This window comes from Colobus angolensis, unplaced genomic scaffold, assembly GCF_000951035.1.
Source record: "Colobus angolensis palliatus isolate OR3802 unplaced genomic scaffold, Cang.pa_1.0 Scaffold126, whole genome shotgun sequence".
Classification (NCBI taxonomy): Eukaryota; Metazoa; Chordata; class Mammalia; order Primates; family Cercopithecidae; genus Colobus; species Colobus angolensis.
The window spans coordinates 1,309,577-1,328,945 of NW_012113808.1; the positions used below are offsets into that span (position 1 = coordinate 1,309,577).

Consider the following 19,369-nt stretch of genomic DNA (forward strand, 5'->3'; position numbering starts at 1 on the left):
ATTCAATGCTATCCCCATCAAGCTACCATTGACTTTTTTCACAGAATTGGAAAAAACTCTTCTCAAAGAAGAGCCCACATAGCCAAGACAACCCTAAGCAAAAAGAACAAAGCTGGAGGCATCACACTACCTGACTTCAAACTATACTACAAGGCTACAGTAACTGAAACAGTATGGTATTGGTACCAAAACAGATATATATATATATACCACTGGAACAGAACAGAGGCCTCAGAAACACCACCACACATCTAAAATCATCTGATCTTTGACAAACCTGACATAAGCAATGGGGAAAAGATTCCCTATTTAATAAATGCTGTTGGGAAAACTGGCTAGCCATATGCAGAAAACTGAAACTGGATCCCTTCCTTACACCTTACACAAAAATCAACTTAAGATGGATTAAAGACTTAAACGTAAGACCTAAAACCATAAAAATCCTAGAAGAAAACCTAGGCAATACCATTCAGGACATAGGCATGGGCAGACTTCATGTCCAAAACACCAAAAGCAATGGCAACAAAAGCCAAAATTGACAAATGGAATCTAATTAAACTAAAGAGCTTCTGCACAGCAAAAGAAACTATCATCAGAGTGAACAGGCAACCTACAGAATGGGAGAAAATTTTTGCTATCTATCCATCTGACAAAGGGCTAATATCCAGAGTCTACAAAGAACTTAAACATACAAGAAAACTGAATCTCCAATACAAGAGTTCATGAGAGGAGACCTTTAAGAAGTGGTCATGAGGGCTTTGTCCTCATGAATGTATTCAAGCTGTTACCATGCAAGTGGATTCATTTTTGAGAGAGGGTTATAAAAGTGAGTTCAGCCCTCTCTTGCTCTTGTATGCCCCTCCCATCCAATCTATGCCACATGATGCTCTACACCCCATTTTGACACAGCAAGAAAGCCTTCACCAGATTAGGCCTCTTGATCTTGAACTTCCCAACCTCCAAAAATATGAGCCACATAAACTTCTATAGTTTATAAATTATCCAATCCCAAGTATTCTGTTTTAGCAGCACAAAATTAGATACTCACTTATATGGAGTGTCTTCACAGAATCTAAAGTCAAACTCTGGCTGGGCATGGTGGCTCATGCCTGTAATGCCAGCCCTTTGAGAGGCTGAAGTGGGTGGTTCACTTGAGGTCGGGAGTTCAAGACCAGCCTGGCCAACATGGCGAAACCCCGTCTCCACTAAAAATAGAAAAATTAGCCCGGCGTGGTGGCATGCGCCTGTAATCTCAGCTACTTGGGAGGCTGAGGCATGAGAATCGCTTGAGCCTGGGAGGCGGAGGTTGCAGTGAGCCAAGATGATGCCACTGCACTCTTCCCTGGGCAACAGAGCGAGACTCTGTCTCAAAAAAAAAAAAAACAACAAAAAAATAAAGAAGTCAAACTCATTGAAACAAAAAGTAGAATTGTGGTTACTAGGTGCTGGAGAATGGGGACTGGGGTTGGGGGTAATGTCAAGTGATATAAACTTCCAGTTATAGTATAAATAAATTCTGGAGTTCTAATGTATAGCATGATGACTATAGTTAATAATATACTGTATTCTTGAAATGTGCTAAGAGAGTAGATCTTAAGTGTTCTCACTATAACAAGAGGGGGTTAACTATGTGAGATGATGAATACACTACCTTGATTATGGTAATTATTTCACAATGTATACACATTATCAAATCATCACACTGTATATAATTTTTATTTGTCGTACAATTTTTATTTGACAATCATACCTAAATAAAGCTGGGGTGGGCAAGCAGTATGAAATCAAACCTAATTTTAAAATGAGCAAAAGATCTGAAAAAATGCTCAACATGAGTTATTATTAGGGAACTGCAAATTAAAACAAGACACTAATGAACAGAATGACTAAAATCCAAAACATTGACAATACCAAATGCTTCTGAGGTTATGGAGCAGTAGGAATTCTGGGAAGAATGCAAAATGGAAGTCACTTTGGTAGACAGCTTGGCAGCTTCTTACAAAACTAAACAGTCTTACCAATTGTGCTCCTTATTTAGCCAAATGGGCTGAAAATGTATGTCCATACAAAAACCTGAATGAGCAGCCTCATTCTAACTGCCAAAACTTGGAAGCAAATATGATTTCTTCTAATAGGTAAATAGATGAACAAACTGTGGTATACCCACACATGGAACGTTACTCAGCAATAAAAAGAGATGAGCTATATCAAGCCACAAAGACATGGAGGAATCTTAAATGTGTATTTCTAAGTGAAAGAAGCCAATCTGAAAAGGCTATATATACTATATGATTCCAACTACATATACGATATTCAGGAAATGGCAAAACTATGGAGACTAAAGAGATCAGTAGTTGCCTGGGGTTAGGGATGGGAGGGTGCTGGGGGTGCTGAGGGTGCCGAGAGATGGGGAAGAATGGACAGGCAGAGCACAAGGGATTTGTAAAGCAATGAAACTGTTCTGTATGATACTGTAATAGTGGATACACGACACTATGTACTTATTAAAATCCATCAAATGTAGAACACAAAGAATGAACTCTAATAAAAACTATGGCACTTCAGTTAAAAATAATGCCTCAATATTGGTTCATCAGTTGTAACAAAGGTAAGATACTAAAGCAAGATGTTACTAGGAGAAACTGTGAAGCGGGACGGGATAGATGGGACCTCTGCGCTTTCTGCTCAATTTTTCTATAAAACTAAAACTGCTCCAAAAAATAGTCTATTAATTAAAAAATACTAAGGTAGATAAACTTTTTTTCCTGAATAGAATAGTATCCACTTTTTGAAAATAAGCTATTTTAGTTAAAAAGCAATATTTTTTAAAGTAGACTTTTTTCTTGTTAAAATATATATGCCTATGTCTGAAAAAGCTGGAAGAAGTCAACAATTATGGTCTGTAAGCTCAGAAATTAAAAGAAAAATCATTTCTCTTTATACTCAGATATTTCTGACTTAAATATCAGAGATATTTCTGACAGGTAAAGTACAAATGCCCCAAACAGCTAGAAGTTGAAACAAATCAAATACAGGATAATAAGACAGCAAAACAAACCAGCTGCAGAAAACTTAAGAACCATTCACTAGAACAGTAGTGACAATCAAATTTAAAACCAAATAAAGTTTAAAAGTTTAGCTGTTTTAATAACTAGTTGCACACAAGGATGGCAAACAATGACTGACACAAGAGAACTGGGGAAGTAATCATTTAAAGCTTGCCTGAGACCCAAATATCAATATCCTCAACACTGAGAAAATTTCATAGAACTTTTAACAGAAGAGCAAAATTCTCCAAGCTGCCTCATGCTGAATGCCAAAAAGTAAAATGTTCCCCAAATATAGAAAACTATCAAATCATCAGCTACTGCAGCTGTGACAGAACCCAAATCCCCCAGACATCATTCTGTATTCATAATGATGGGAGGTACTACTAAGAGGGAACACCAAGCTGAAGACACGATCTCTGGCCTCAAAACATGTTCAGTCTCATTGAGATAAATACCAATACAAAATATTATGTGCTAAACTGTGGATTAAATAAACTATAGGTGGAAAGTCATAAAAGATTAGTATGAGCTCCTGTATGTCTGTGTGTTTCAAACCATTCTTTAAGACAAAGGACCAACAGATAAGAATAAATGCCCCTGCATATTCGATAAACATTAAATATTCACTACGTGCAGAAAAATGAACCTGGACCCATATTTCTCACCATATATAAAAATTAAGTCAAGATGGATTAAAAACTTAAATGTAAGACCTGAAACTATAAAAATCCTAGAAGAAAACCTAGGAAAAATTCTTCTAAACATTGGCCTAGGCAAAGGATTTATGACTAAGACCTCAAAACAGATGCAACAAAAACAAAAATAGACACATGAGACTTCATTAAACTAAAAAGCTCTGCAGAGCAAAAGAAACAGCAGAGTAAACAGGCAATCTACAGAATGGGAGAAAACATATGGAAATTATACATGCAACAAAAGACTAATATCCAGAGTCTACATGGAACTTTAACAAATCAACAAGAAAAAAACAAGTAACTCCATTAAAAAGTGGGCAAAGGACACGAACAGACATTTCTCAAAAGAAGACATACAAGCAGCCAACAAACATATGAAAAAATGTCCAACGTAACTAATAATCAGAGAAATGCAAATTAAAATCACAATGAGATACCATCTAACACCAATCAGAACAGCTTTTATTAAAAAGCCAAAAAACAACACTGGATGTGAGAAAGAGGAATGCTTATACACTGTTGGTGAAAAGGTAAAAAGAAAATGTGGTACATATATACCATAGAATACTATGCAGCCATAAAAAGATGAAATCATGTCTTTTGCAGCAACATGGAAAGAGATGGAGGTCACTATCCTAAATGAACTCAGAAAGTCAAATACCACATCATCTCCCTTCTAAGTGGGACATAAATGATGGGTACATGTGGACATAAAGATGGAATTAATAGACACTGGGGATTCAAAAGGGGAAGGGTTGGAGAAAGATGAAGGCTGAAAAATTATCTATTGGGTACAACATTCACTATCTGGGTGATGAGTACACTAGAAGCACAAACCTCACCATTACACACCATAACCACGTAACAAACCTGCACATGTACTTCCTGAATCTAAAATAAAATAAAATAAATAACAAAAATAAAACCACAATGAAATAAACCCAATAAATCCAATAAATAAATAAATATTCACAGTGTGACTCAGGCACTACTGTAATTACAGGGGGCACAGCCATGAAAAGCAAAGACAACATTCCTGTTCTCAAAGAGCATATATTCTAATGGAGAAATGAGAAAATCAACATGTAAACAAATAAACATTATGAATAGTGGTAACTGCTACAAAGAAAATAAAATGGAACCCTATGAAAGTGAGTGGTGAAAAGGGGATAGAAGACCCTTACAAAGCGGTATCTGAGCTGAGATCTGAATGCCATGAAGGCACCAGCCATGGGAAAGACTGTGGGAAGGGAACCCTTCCTCACAATAGCAAGCTATGGGCAAAAACGTCCCTGGGCTCTTCCCTCCAGCCCCTGCCCTCAACCTAGTGCTGTCCCCAGTGCAGTGTGGCCCCACTGACACATGACCCAGTTAGTCTGGAACTCGTGTCTCCCAAGGCTCATTCTAAACCTTTATTTGGTTACCAAATTACTGAAGCTTGAGAAATTCAAAATGTATGCTAAAGTACTTTCCAGCATCTATGGACAGATGATCTTAGAAGTTTTATGAAATAGTAGCACTTAAGTTCTAAATAACTTATTATGTTTAAATGGATTCATCAATTTTATGTTTAAATCTTCTGTTCAATACTGTACCTGTGTTTGACGTATTTATGAGAAGGCAAAGAAAACCTATAACCTGTCCCTTCCCTTTAACAAATATTTGTGCTGTGTCCCAGCTGATTTCTTCTCTTTCTTTCTCCTTTTTACCCCAATTTAACACTAATGATAATCTGCGTGGTCTTTTAGCTTACTTTCTCAACTTAATTTCTTGAGCGCTTAAGCAGAATGATCTCATTCTGAAGTGCTCATTGCTGCGGGTGTTTTAGGGACACCTGAGGAAGCCCAAGCCCCCGTTTGTGATTAGTTTAGTTAAATCTTCAAAGAAATTTGATGTTAAATGCTATATGACTAGTTAAACAACAAAGATCTATTTACATCATGCTTATCTAACTTTGAACAACTATCCCAAGTAATAAAAACTCAAGGGACCATGAGTTCAACATTTTATTCAAGAAATACATTGTATAATATTGCAAGAAGTGACTTAGAAAATCGAAAGCCACAACTGCTCAGAAAGCTCTTTCTTTTCTTTTTTCTTTTCTTCCTTCCTTCCTTCCTTCCTTCCTTCCTTCCTTCCTTCCTTCCTTTCCTTCTTTCCTTTCTTTCCTTCTCTCTTTCTCTCTCTCTCTCTCTCTCTCTCTTTCTTTCTTTCATACCAAAGAACTTCTTTTTACCAAAGGCCAACTGAATAAACTGTATGTCCAATGGTACCGATCTCATACTATCGAGAAAAGTATTTCATATTAGGAAATTGCTCCACATATGGGTAATTAGAAAATTTTGTGACAATCAGTCTCAAATATATTCTTCATTTCTGTTGCAAACTGAAGCCAAAGAGAATTCAAGCTTTTCATGAAGACTGAAAATGAAACCATGAACCTGTCAGGTCAGCATTTTAGTTGCTGTGAAATGATGGCACACGCTATGCCGGGCACTCAGCAACACTGGGCTGTGCAGCTTTCACACTCACATCTGCTCTCCTGTATCTCACCTACAGGCCAAGAGTCCAGATCACTAGATGCATTACAATTTGTTTTAAATAAGTGATGACCCTCCATCTTGTCCCTACTGATAAAATGCATGTGCTTTAGCATAGGGGACTATGTGATATTTTGGGGCTGTTCTTAGTATTCAAAATCACACATTCCAAAGTTCCTACCATCTAGAAAGGAAAGCATGACATGATTATTTTTCCAGCCTGGGAGTCAGGAGATAAGGGCCCTGGGTTGCCCCAGTTAGTTGTGTGATTTTGGAGGAAGTCACAACAACTCTGGACCTCAGTTTCTTTATCGGCAAACGGGAAGAATCTACTACAATTTTACCTCTGTATCCAAGCATTCCACACCCTCTAATTCAACCAGCCATGAATTGAAAAGATTATTTTAAAAAAAAATGTAAAAAATAAAAAGTAATGCAAATAAAAACACAGTGTAACAATGATTTACACTGTATTAGGTAGTGTAAGTGATCTAGAGGTGATTTAAAGTATTCCAGAGGATGTAAGTAGGTTATATGCAAATACTACACCATTTACAAGAGGGTCTTGAGCATTTGCAGATTTTGCTATCTGTGAAGGGGTGGGAGATGTCCTGGAATCAATCCTCTGCGGCTACTGAGGGGCAACTGTAAGTTTCTTTATTCGCAAAAACATAAAATGACAAGAGCCAGAAACACTGCAAAGAGTACTGAGATAAGCATCACTCCATGACACAAATGAGGAAACAAGCTCACGGAGGGAGTGATTTGCACAAAATCACATGTGAGCGGTCAGCAGAGCTGAAACTGGGGCCCACATCTCCAGGTCACTGCTATTCAATCAGCCAGGCATTATTCTCTTGGACACACGTCCTGTTTCAATATTCCCTATTCACACACTTAGAATACAGAGGAGCCTCAGAATGACAGTAAGGGGTCCCCTTATCTGAGGGAGATACATTCCAAGACCCCTAGTCAATGCCTGAAACCAGATAGTACCCAACTCTACATACACTATGTTTTTTCAGTCTGATAACCAAGATAGCTACTAATCAATAGAAACTGTCCATCAATGCAATAGGCTGCTCTGGAATACTTCCAAATGTTCTGGAAAATGCTTTCTCATGTCTTCATGGTGTACATAGGTGGCAGTCTGATTACATACAAGCACCTGTTACATAAAAGCACCGAGATGCGTTTTGAAAAGAGCACCCTGCCTGTGATGTAGAACATGGACTAGAAAAAGGCAAGAATGGATGCCAGAGGACTATAGTAAGAAGCCACTAGATTATAATGGCCAAAGATAATGATGAGTCAGAAAGTGGGAAAAGAGGAGACGGAGAGAAGTAGACAAATTTCAGAGATATTTGGGGAGTGAAATCCTAAGGCTTAGTAACAGATTGGATTTGAAGAATGTGAAGGAGAGAGGTGTTATCAAGGATGACTCCTGGTTTTCTGACTCACAACCAGATGGATGGATTACCTCAGGTCTAGTATTACCTGAGATTGGTAATACCAGAAGAGAGCTAGGTTTGAGAGGAGGTTGGTTTTTTTCATCTTCCCCCCAACAAATTCAGTTTTAAACATGCCGAGTTTGAGGTGCCACAGAGATAGCCAAGAAGAGATGTCAAGGTGCTGTGCACGTGAGGTTGCAGATCGAAGATATTTGGGCCAGAAGTATGAATCTTTCACCTGTCTACACGTGGTCACCTGGGGAAAGTGCACAGCATGTGAAAAGGAACAGACATGTGGCTGAGTCCATAACCCACCAATTAACGGTTATGAGGAGGAGAATGATTATGCAAAAGAGACAAGGAGACCAGAGAAGCCAAAAGAAAACCAGAAAGCACCACGTTTCAGAAAGCAAATGAAGGGAGCATTTGGTCTACTGAGGTCAGGGAAGGAGGCAGAAAAGGGCTGGTGTATCAACTTCCATCTAGCTAACTTTGGTGAGAAGTCTTTAGTGGAATGATGGGACCAGAAGCCAGAATGAAGTGAATTTAAGAGTGAAGGGAGAGAAAGGAAAGACAACCCTTAAGCATTTGGCTGTGAGATGGAACAGAGTGAGGGGCTTTAACCGGAGGTTGGAGGGTCCAGTAGAAGAAACCAAAACAGGAGTGTGTATGACAACCAATGGGAAGCAGTGTGGAGAGGGTGGGAATAACAGGTCCTGAGAAGGGAGAGGGCACCAGATCCAAGCACGGGAGGCAGACCTCCGGAGGAAGGAAAGACCCCTACTGGGGTCCCGAACTACCTGTCAGGAACCGGATGGCACAGCAGGAGGAGCGCAGCGTGTATTTACAGCCACTGTGTATCGGAGCTCCGCCTCCGTCAGATCAGTGGTGGCACTAGATTCTCACAGCAGCGTGGACCCTACTATGAACTGCACATGCAAGGGGTCTAGGTTAGGCACTCCTTACGAGAACCTAATGCCGAATGATCGGTCACTGTCTCCCACCACCCCCACATGGGACTGTCTAGTTGCAAGAAAACAAGCTCAGGGCTCCCACTGATTCTACGTTATGGTGAGTTGTATAATTATTTCATTATGTATTACAATGTAATAATTATAGAAATAAAGTGCACAATAAATGTAATGTGCTTGAATCATCCCAAAACCATCCCCTGCACCCCTGGTCCATGGAAAAACTGTCTTCCAAAAGTGTCAAAAAGGTTGGGGACCACTGCCCTACACAACAGGTTAACGATGGGAGAACAGGTACAAACGCAAGAATGAGGTTGTTGTCAGCAGGATGAAGGAGGTGCCGCTTGATGGCCTCTTTTTACTGTAAAACAGATGAAGTCATATGTGAGACAGAAGGATGTGATTTCCACAGCACACCTAGGTAACTGGGTTTAAGTTATCCCTGTTAGCCTACAATCTCTCTCCTACTACCAGTAACTTACATCCTAATTCATCTACCGATTGTCAACCCTCTCTAAGAGTGTTTGTACTTTTTCTTTTCTTTTTTTTTTTTTTGATGGGGTCTCACTCTGTTGCCCAGGCTGAAGTGCAGTGCTGCAATCCTGGCTCACTGCAGCCTTGACCTCCACAGGCTCAGGTAATCCTCCCACCTCAGCCTCCCAAGTAGCTGGGACTACAGGTATGTGCCACCGCACCTGACTAATTTTTTAATATTTTGTAGAAATGCATTTTATGTTGCTCAGTGTGTATACTTTTATTAAGCTGACAAAGTCAACAGCATCATGCCACCACCACCTTTGACCCCTCAAGTGCTTCGCTGATCTGCCACTCGTGCTTTTTGATCATTTACATAATATCTTTCACAAACTATCCCCTCCTGTATTTCTCAGATCTCATAAAAACCACTGAAATAACTTTTTAAGTAGCCTCCTGCCACCAGTCAATTCCAACTGCAACATATATGATCATGCCATTTCCTGCTTTTAACCTGACTATAACTCCACAACAAATATTGCATCAAGGGCAAATTCGTCAGTGTAGTATACAAGGCCCAATGCAACTTGCAATCAATCCCATCCCATCTAACTTTCTACTTTTCCAGTCTGTTTCCTGGCCATCCTTCCACATGCTAGCCACTGTGGACTGAGTGCTGTTTCTTGGCACACGTCCTTCCTATCTACCATGCTAGGGAGCTAAAAAACGTATCCTACTTATCCCTATACCTTCATGTCTAGACTGCTGCCTGGCACATAGCAGGTGGTCATGGAATGCCCACTGATTAAACAACTGCTATGATCTATGGCAACCTAAACACAGTTTCCCATCAACTGACTGGATTTTCAAGCAGTCTCAAATCTCCCAATGCAAATGTCATATCCCAACCTTCTCACACGCACAAAACCTATCCAATTACAAAATGTGTTGAATGAGACACAAACACAGAAATATATCCTGGACAAGTGTTCCAACCATCCTTTCTGCCATGGAAGTGTAACTTATATATAGTTACATATGTTTAAGGAAACACAAATTGCAAATAACCTTTATCTTCAAGCTCCACCTAAAAGATCAACAACATTTTACACAGAACAGCTGTTCTATGTATTTTCTTCTATGTATGTTGTCACTTTTATAAGCACTATAAAATGTACGGCACATTCATAGAGCCACGAAATATGCAATTGCTGGCATTCCAGCCACCCTCCCCCATCCCGTTTGCACTCTATGTTCTATTTTAGAACTTACATTTCTGTGATTTCACTTACTGAAGCTGCATATACCAAAGGCATTCTGTCAACTCAGAGTGGGAAAGGTGGTGGGGTTAGTGAGTCAGAGAAGATGCTGGTGTTGCACCTTAAGAAATCAAGAGATGGACAAGTTGAGATTATTCTGTACTCCGAGATTCTTGACGTCAACAACGCCCCTGATCTCTGTGTGTGGCCTTTCCTCTTCCAGGGCACCTCTCCCCAGCATGTACCCTTAGCTATTCCTTTCCACCCTCATTTCAGGGTAGCTCTTATCCAGTGGGCGAAACAAAGGGTTTCTAGATCAATGAGTTGATTCTGTACATTCTTTCAGACATCCTAATGAAGTCACACCTTTTAGTACAGTGGTGTAATAGGAATATCACTTACAAGAATAAGGTACATTATTCCTGAGTATAGATAAGTCCTACATATTAAAAATGATATGGTCACACTGGAGAAGATACAGATATACTTAAAAAAAAAAAAACCCAGAGCTTTGGAGATGTAATCTGAATGCAAATATTATCAAAAAGAGATAGGCTAATCTAGAAAAATAGAAAACATTTTAAGTCACCAAGAAACGCAGAGCAAGAGATTTCAATTCACTTGCTCAAAACTGTAGGTGTCTACTAACAAGCTAAAACTTTTCGCTTTTTAACACTGAAAGCAGCTACTAAACGGTGTCAAAAATAAATATTTTTTGAATGGTTTAAGTGCAGACGCAGAGGGTTACACCAAATAGATAGGCAAAGCTCCTCCTAGCTCTCACTCAAAGCCTGGCCATTTTCAATGTTGTGCCTGATGAACTTTATCATCAGTGAAGTGTTTTCAGTTTATATTTCTTTTCTCTAAGTTTAAGACCTACAACTACCAACTTCTTCAAATGCATCATGTACAAAGAAGTAGAGCAACTTCTTTAAAGAGTAATGGTTTCCTTTGTCGTACTGCAAGTCAGTAAGAATGTTCTAAGCTTCTAAAGATCCCATTCCGGAAGCTTTAGCTGAATGTTAAGCAAAACTTCAGGTTAAGTTCTTTTTCTTTCCAACCCGAGTCCCTAGGAAAGTACGTGGGCTCAGAGATTTATTCAACACACACTTAATGAGCTCCAAGACCCCGGTCAACAAGCTTCTTTCCGACAAGGGGACTGGCAATCTGACTGCACTGCATGGTAACAGGAACGGGTAACAGAGGCTTTGACACTCAGCTCAAAATCACTTGCCCAGAACTTTCAGGCCTTTTCATGTAACATGCACGATTTTACAAAAGTGCTTTCTCCAGGCTGCACCTGCCAAACCTGAGGCCAAAAGACTCATTGCGAAGTGCAGCGACGTCTCGAAGGAGGACCAGATACGAAGCGTGCGCGGGTAGGAGCAGCAGCCCGAAGAGAGGGCCCTAGAGGGCACAGGGCAGAGGCACCCCCATGGCCCGGCTTCGGGGAGCGGAGGCCGCGCGCACCTTCATGAACTCGTCCTTGTCGAAGCAGAGCGTGTCTGGCCCCTTGGGCAGGTTCATCCTACTTTTCTCCATCCCGCCGGCCACCGCCTCTCAGTGCCACGATCCAAGCGAGAAAACGCAGGAGACTGCGCAGACGGACTCGGCGGCCGCGGCCACCGCCAGTTTCCACGGCACTGGGGGTCCGCTTCCGCCAACATGGCAGCGCCCGCGCCGCGGCCAATGAACGACGGCACCGCAAGCCGGCCTGCGCCTGGCTCTGGCCAAGAGGGCCACAGGGGCCGCCGCTGCTGCGCCGGCTAGGCCGTGCTGCCCTCATGCGGCGGAGGGCGACACTGCAGCCTCGCGCGGGCTCCTGCGAGGCTGCCCACCTCCCTGGGAGGCGTGGCTGAGCTGCAGGGGTGGGTCAAAAGGGGTGAGCGGGTCTCCCTCCCAGCGTACCGTTTCTACTGGGAAAAATTGGCCTGCAACGCTTTTCCAGTGCCTTCTCCCCCTGAGATTGCTCCGCTTCGTTATACATGGCCAGAAGTTGGCCCTTTGGTTCTCAAGCCCGTTTTCCAGGTTGGACGTATCACACTGGTCGCATTCTTCACCTCCCTGTGCGCGGTCACTGCTGCTGGTGGGCGCTGACGCCTCTATGGAGACCCCCGCCCTTAGCCTCTGCACCCACAGAGAAGTGTAGCGTCTCCTCCACTGGGCTCCATTACTGGGAACTCATAGAGAAGAATGTGGTCAGCTAGGCAGCTTTGGATCCTCTGAGCCGCTCCCTGCTCAACCTCAGGCTCCGTTCCAGGTGGGCAGTCTCTGAGCGCAACTTTGGGTCTTCAAGGGGCTTAAAGGAGTGCCTCGCTGTCTGATTAAACAAAGCAGACAAATACATGTGCATGCATATTTATTTTTAATTTCAACCAGGAATGGACAAATTTTTGTGTTGTGGCCGGTACTGGTGCAACCAAACCAATTTCTCCTCCCCCCACCCACCCCAATTTTATTCTGAGATGTTCTTCCTTTTTCTCCTCCCTTGCTTTTTTCTCCTCTTGTCCCTTCCGCTAGCTGTAAATACCGTGGTCAAATGATTATGATTCATTTTTCTTCTTTTCTCCTTGACATTCTGATGACTCAAACCACAAACCTCACTTCGTACACTTCATTCTGCAAACCTTCCCTTCCTGCTTCTATTGAGGAATCTAGGCCTCTCCTCCCAATTTTTCTCCTTGGAGATAAGATTAACGCCATGATGGCCCATAAAAAGGAATGGGACAGCAGAGGAGAAAACCTCACCATGAGACTTTGTATTTCAAGTATTTCAACTGGAAAACTGGTCACTTAAAAAAAAAAAAAAGTGGGCATAGAATCCAAAACGCTCTACTCCCTGGCACTGGACCTAGCAGGCCCTGTTGAAGAGCCTATTTCCTGCCAGTGTCTAGAGAACAGATGAACAGGATGAGAGCTGGAAGCTAGCTGGAGGATCAAACTATTCTGCCAGAGGACCGATTGGGAAAAGTGCATCCTAAGTCCTGTTATGTTTGTTTGACTGGAGGAAATGACAACCTCATTTTCTGTTTAATTTTTTGTTTTCTCTGGTTATGAAAATTTTCAAACACACGGAAGTTTAGAGAATGCAAGAACCTCACCCTAGGTACTTAGCACCTCACTTCAACCATCATCAACCTGTCTCCTCTGTCCCTCCCCACCCACCGCATCAAGACCTTGTTGAGATACATATATACACACGTGTATATATATATATTTTTAGATGGAGTTTTACTCTTGCTGCCCAGGCTGGAGTGCAATGGCATCATCTCTGCTCACTGCAACCCCCACCTCCCAGGTTCAAGCGATTCTCCTGCCTCAGCCTCCCGAGTAGCTGGGATTACAGGCATGCACCACCACGCCTGGCTAATTTTTGTATTGTTTTAGTAGAGATGGGGTTTCACCATGTTGGCCAGGCTGGTCTCGAACTCCTGACCTCAGGTGATCCACCCACCTCAGTCTCCCAAACTACTGGGATTACAGGCGTGAGCCAATGTGTCTGGCCCTTTTGTTGGAATATGTTTTAAAGCAAATTCCAAACACCACATCATTTCCTATCTCCTGATACCTCAGTTTACACATCAAAAGAAGAAGAAGAAAAAAAAACCCTGACATTTTGTAACACCTAACAAAACCAACAATTCTAATAACCAATCTATACTGGCTCTGAAAGGTAGGCCTTTATCCCAAGGTCACACTGTTAATAAGTGGCAAGTTGCAAACCCAGGCAGCCTGCTTTCACAGCCCAGTACCAAGACACAGGAGAGGATGCTGGACAGATGAAACAAAGATGTCTGCAACCCTGCCTTCTCTTTTGAGGCTCTGCAGGAAGTCTAGGTAAGCTGGAACTTGAGCTCTTTCTTTCTTCACTGTAATTCCCTTCTGACATTGTTCAGAAATAAAATGGACCTAAATTTGTATAGACTGGTGGGCTTATCTTGAGGATGCTAAAGGGGTTAAGTGGCAAAGGCGATTGAGGGTCCCTGCTGCCTGCTGTCCTCCGAAGATTCAGAAGGGAGCCATCAGGACACCATGGAGTGGGATTCCTCTTGGAGACAGAGAGTAGTGCAGACCACCACAGCCAGGAGCAACAAGAAAGACTTCAATGCTGGCATCATACTCTACACAGGTCAAAGGCAAGAGAGAAAGCCTACAACTGCCCAGAGGACATGGCCCTGGGTTTCCACTCAGAGCTGATGTTCAACTGGCACACACTATTCAGCTGTGCTACTTGGTAAATATTGCAACACCTCAAAGGTTGGTGAACGGCCTCTGTACAGAATCTGCTGCTGCCCTGACCCCTACCTTGGCCTCATGATCCAGCCAAGGAACCACTAGAGGGTTAGTGCCTGGCTTAGCAGGGCTCCTCTAGCCAGCTTCTGATTGGCTAATGTCTGCGTTAAATATTTGTCTGCTGTTAAATAGTTGAATGTCATCTCTGGTAGTGATACTTATTTCATAGTATTTGCAGGAAGAGTAAATTTAGAAGTGCATATAAAGCACCTACCTAATCAGTGCAAGACATAATATGGAGTCTTTGTACCTGAGTTTTTTTCCCCCTTTGTTGATCTGTAACTTTCTTCAAAATGAGACTTTAGTTGACACATTTTTCCATCTTTTTAAGTCTCTCTTTTATATCCCCTAATTTCATCCTTTCTTGGCATTTCTTTATAAAGCATACACCTGCTACTTCATTTCTAAGTAAATATTAATCCCCCTTTGACTTTGCATCTCTGGAAAATTTTTAGTTCCCTATTTTCAGTTGCATTGTGACAGGTCCCATTTTTTTCTTCCCACTCTCCCCTATTTATAGGCTCCACATTTTTGGCAGGTTTGCTATAGAACGCTCAAAAATTGCAAGGGGAAATATTATGCTCAGGAAATCATAGGAGCATTTTCTCTGGTAATCATCACCAAGTTCTTATGCTGATCCTCTCCTGAACTGTTGGACTAAAGCAACTGAATTTTCCAACAGCAACCAGAGTCGCCCTTGTTCACTACTGAAGGATAGGAGGGTTTCCATTTTTAAATGGATCATGTGCTTGACCTGAAGGCTGAGGATACAGTTGGACGGTCCTGCATTCCTAGAGGAGGGCAGACATGGGGGTAGGGGTGGAGCAGGAGGGGACAAGGGAGACAGTCACCACCTTCAGGACCTGCACTCTGACTTGGAAAGCTCAATGAACCCAGCTGGGCTATTTCAACATCTCCTATATTTTGTTTATAACTCTGCCTCATTCCAGAGTGGGTTTGAGGTGGTTTGGTTTGATTCCTGAACATTTCCCATGCCAATTAGAAGAGATTATGTTGGGGGGGGGTCCCCAGTTCGGCCTCGTCTCCCTAATCAACTAGTAAATGTTATAGTAATACCCAAATATACTTCCATCTATGTTTTGTAATACACTCCACTCATAGAAATGGTAGGGATAATATCTTTTTCTTTTTAGCATTCCAGGGGAACTTGTGATTTTGAAATGAACCAAGAAGGTTACAGTTGTCTTCAAAGGAAAAAGAGTCAGCCTAGCATGCCATCCCAGATGTGACTCTGCGGTGTATCCTGTGCCTTTCTTGACTTTAAGCTATTTTGCAGCTCTGTAAGTTGTAGTGGATAACTGATAGCAATGCAAATAATAGTAACATTTGCCTATAAACATGCAAATACATTTTATCCTGTGAAAGTACAGTTGACCCTTTTTGCCTCAATTTCCTTTGGAAAAAGTCAGTTTTGCATATCTTAGGGAACTTCATTTGCACATCCTTGGCTGTATATTTGACTGGTCTTTAGATTGTCTCTTGAAATGGTGGTAACATTTTACTAGTTCTCTTGTTAAGTACTGAGTTCAAATCTTTACAAGTATTCTTTTTATATTTGTATGAAAGTTATGATTTTTAAAAAGTATCCCTTAGTAGCATTTCAAATCATAAACTGTGATAGGATCCTCATAAATGGAAGTGCAGAGAAATAAAATCAGTGAATTGTAGAATTGTCTTCTGTGTGGTCAGCACTATGACAGGGGCTAAGAATGAATGAAGCTCAAGACTCAGCCTTTGACCCTGAAGAGCTCAGAATCTGCTTAGAGAGACACGACCTTCAAGCATGATAAATGTATGTGACTCTTTCACATTAGTGCTCCTCAGGATTCTGCTAACCTTTCTCTTCTATGCTACCCTCTCCCACAGCCATCTCAGCTGTGCCCTTAGGGTTTCAGCCCTGGTCCACATACTCATAATTCTCCCATCACATCTTCACCATGTGCTTCTTTCCCCCCTCCACGAGACCCACGTATAATACTACTTCAGTTTGATGTCCCACTGATGCCTCAAACTCAGCATGTTTGAAATTGATTCATTATCTTTCCTGAAAGGCCCGCTTATCCTCCTTCATTTTGTTTCTTGATAAATGGCTCCACCAAATGCCAGCTGCATAAGCCAAACACCCAGAAATCAATCACAAAACTGAGCCAACCGGTTGCACTTTAAAATACTCAGCCACAAACCTCAAATGGGTGTAGAGGCAGAAAAGGGGTGATCCCTTTCCTCCCCATCGTAAAGGGTCAAGGCTGACACTCCTATAACAAAAGACAGGTTAACAGAGAAAAGCATCAGAAATTTATTATGTGCACACATGTGCACTGGAATCATACAAAACATGAAAACTCCAAAAACAGCCAGCTGGTTCATTGGGAAGAGGGGAGATGGGGGTGTAGGAGTGAAATAATTTACAGGGGAAAAGAATGGACCCAGAAGACAGAAATTAACCTGAAAATGATTCTCTTTGGAATTTAGATGAGCCCTAGAGGCAGACAGTGTCTTGTGGAAAAGTCCATCCAGATGTGGTTGCACTCCTCAGTCTTCTTTCGTGTGATAGAAAATGAGATTTCAGGGAATGAGTGGAGGGCAGTTGTGTTCCTCTTTGGAAGTCTGGTTTCCAGTTATATAAGGAACTTCAGAGAAGAACCTCATCCTGTGCTTTGGGAGAGACAAAGAACTGGAGCCAGAGAAGAGGATGGGGTGGTAGAGATCTTGAGGCTGCTTCTCCAGTTCAATGTGTCAAAGTGCCATATGTCAGGGCACCAGTTTCTGAGCCCTGGCAGGATACTTAGCAGTGACTGCGAACTCCCTTGTCTCTCCAGCAGGCTTGCTTTGCCTCTAATGAAAATGACTAGCTCATGCCTTCAAGACTTGCCTCAACTTTCTCCCCTACTTCTTCCCCACAACGCCCCCTTCCTCTTAGCGTATGCCCTTATGTCACCTTTTGTTGGGGAAACAGAAGCAAATTGCACAGGAATTCTCACATGTTCTTACCATCAGATCAAATCTATAGTACATCTGTGTCCAGGTATTTTCATTTTTTAACATTTATTCCACACACATTTATTAAACACCTATTCTATGGTAGGCAATACACTGAACATTGGTAATTCAGTAATGAACAGTACAGAAAAGTCCCTCTCATCATGGAATTTCCATTGTAATTGAACAGATGCACAATAAACTAATAAAAACTAAAAGTTCACTAAAGATAAAGCTGAGTTAGTGAGAAGAGCAGTGAGAGACTGTCATAGGGGAGCAAGTGTCCCCGCTGTCATGCAGCCAGGTCCCTCCACGGGGGCTTGGGACTCATTCTCTCCAGCCCTTTCCAGGACTCCACTCTGGAAGGTAACTCAATGCCTCCTTTCTTTTTTTTTTTTTTTTTCTTTTCTTTTTTTTTTTTTTTTTTTTTTTTTTGAGATGGAGTCTCACTCTGTAGCCCAGGCTGGAGTGCAGTGGCGCAATCTCTGCTCACGCAACCTCCACCTCCCAGGTCCCCTTTCAGCTTCCTGAGTAGCTGAAATTACAGGCATATGCCACCATGCCCAACTAATTTTTGTCTTTTTAGTAGAGATGGGGTTTCACCATGTTGACCAGGCTGGTCTTGAACTCCTGGCCTCAAGTGATCCACCCTTCTCGGCCTCCCAAAGTGCTGGGATTACAGGCATGAGCCACTGCGCCTGGTCTCAATGCCTCCTTTCTAATGGATCACTCCTGTCAGCAACCTCTGAGTTTCCTGCACTGCTGTCATTCACAGTATAGCTTGTAAAATACTTCTTTGTAACCTGGCTTGGTTACCATTCCCCTGGGGATACCTGAAATCTCTGTATACAATCATGTGCACAGATCATCTTAAGAGAATCCCTTTCCAGATCCTCTCCTTCCATACACACTCTTTAGTAAAACTGATATGCCTAAGAATGCATCGGATATCATTAGTGATAGATCTAATTTCCTTTTATTTGGGATTCATGGATCAGGGCAGCCACCATCCTACAAAACAGAACAAGAGGACTGGACACAGCAGCGCATGCCTGTAATCCCAGCACTTTGGAAGGCTGAGGTGGGCGGATCACCTGAGGTTGGGAGTTCATGACCAGCCTGGCCAACATGGTGACACCCCGTCTCTACTAAAAAATACAAAAATTAGCCAGGTGTGGTGGTGGGCACCTGTAATCACGGCTACTCAGGAGGCTGAGGCAGGAGAATCACTTGAACCTGGGAGGCGGAGGTTGCAGTGAGCAGAGATCGCACCGCTGCACTCCAGCCTGGGTGACAGAGTGACACTCAGTCTCAAAAAAAAAAAAAGAAAAAAAAATAGAACAAGAGGTCCCACTGGGAAATTGCAGAACAGCGGGGGTTTGGTAAGGCGTGAACAAGGAACCAGAACAATAGAAAAAATGAAGCTGATTGGTTAACATCATGTTACTTCAGGTGACTTTTCGTAGGGGTTAAAGCAGGGGAAACTTCCGTATGATGCTGACACAAGTAGATTGGAATCTCCTGTTTTCAAGAAAAACTGGTCTGTTTGGGGATCTATCTGCTCCTTAAAGTTTCAGTTTGATTAAACAGCAGTTAGTACAAGTGACTCCATTTTCCTTTAGTCTGGTCCATTGAG

The 19,369-nt window shown here is 42.0% G+C and overlaps 1 protein-coding gene across 3 annotated transcripts in view; it reads right to left on the reverse strand.

Moving 5' to 3' along the window:
- Nucleotides 1-12,132, reverse strand: part of COG2 (component of oligomeric golgi complex 2) — a 51,320-nt gene extending 39,188 nt beyond the window's left edge. For 2 of the 3 annotated variants that reach the window (XM_011933321.1, XM_011933320.1), the window contains exon 1: nt 11,911-12,132. In XM_011933321.1, the coding sequence (XP_011788711.1) occupies nt 11,911-11,982 (72 nt within the window). In that variant the 5' untranslated portion in view covers nt 11,983-12,132. Of the gene's footprint in view, nt 1-11,548; nt 11,779-11,910 lie in introns of those variants that run through there. The other variant, XM_011933322.1, reaches the window with a different exon arrangement.
- Nucleotides 12,133-19,369: the final 7,237 nt, after the last annotated feature.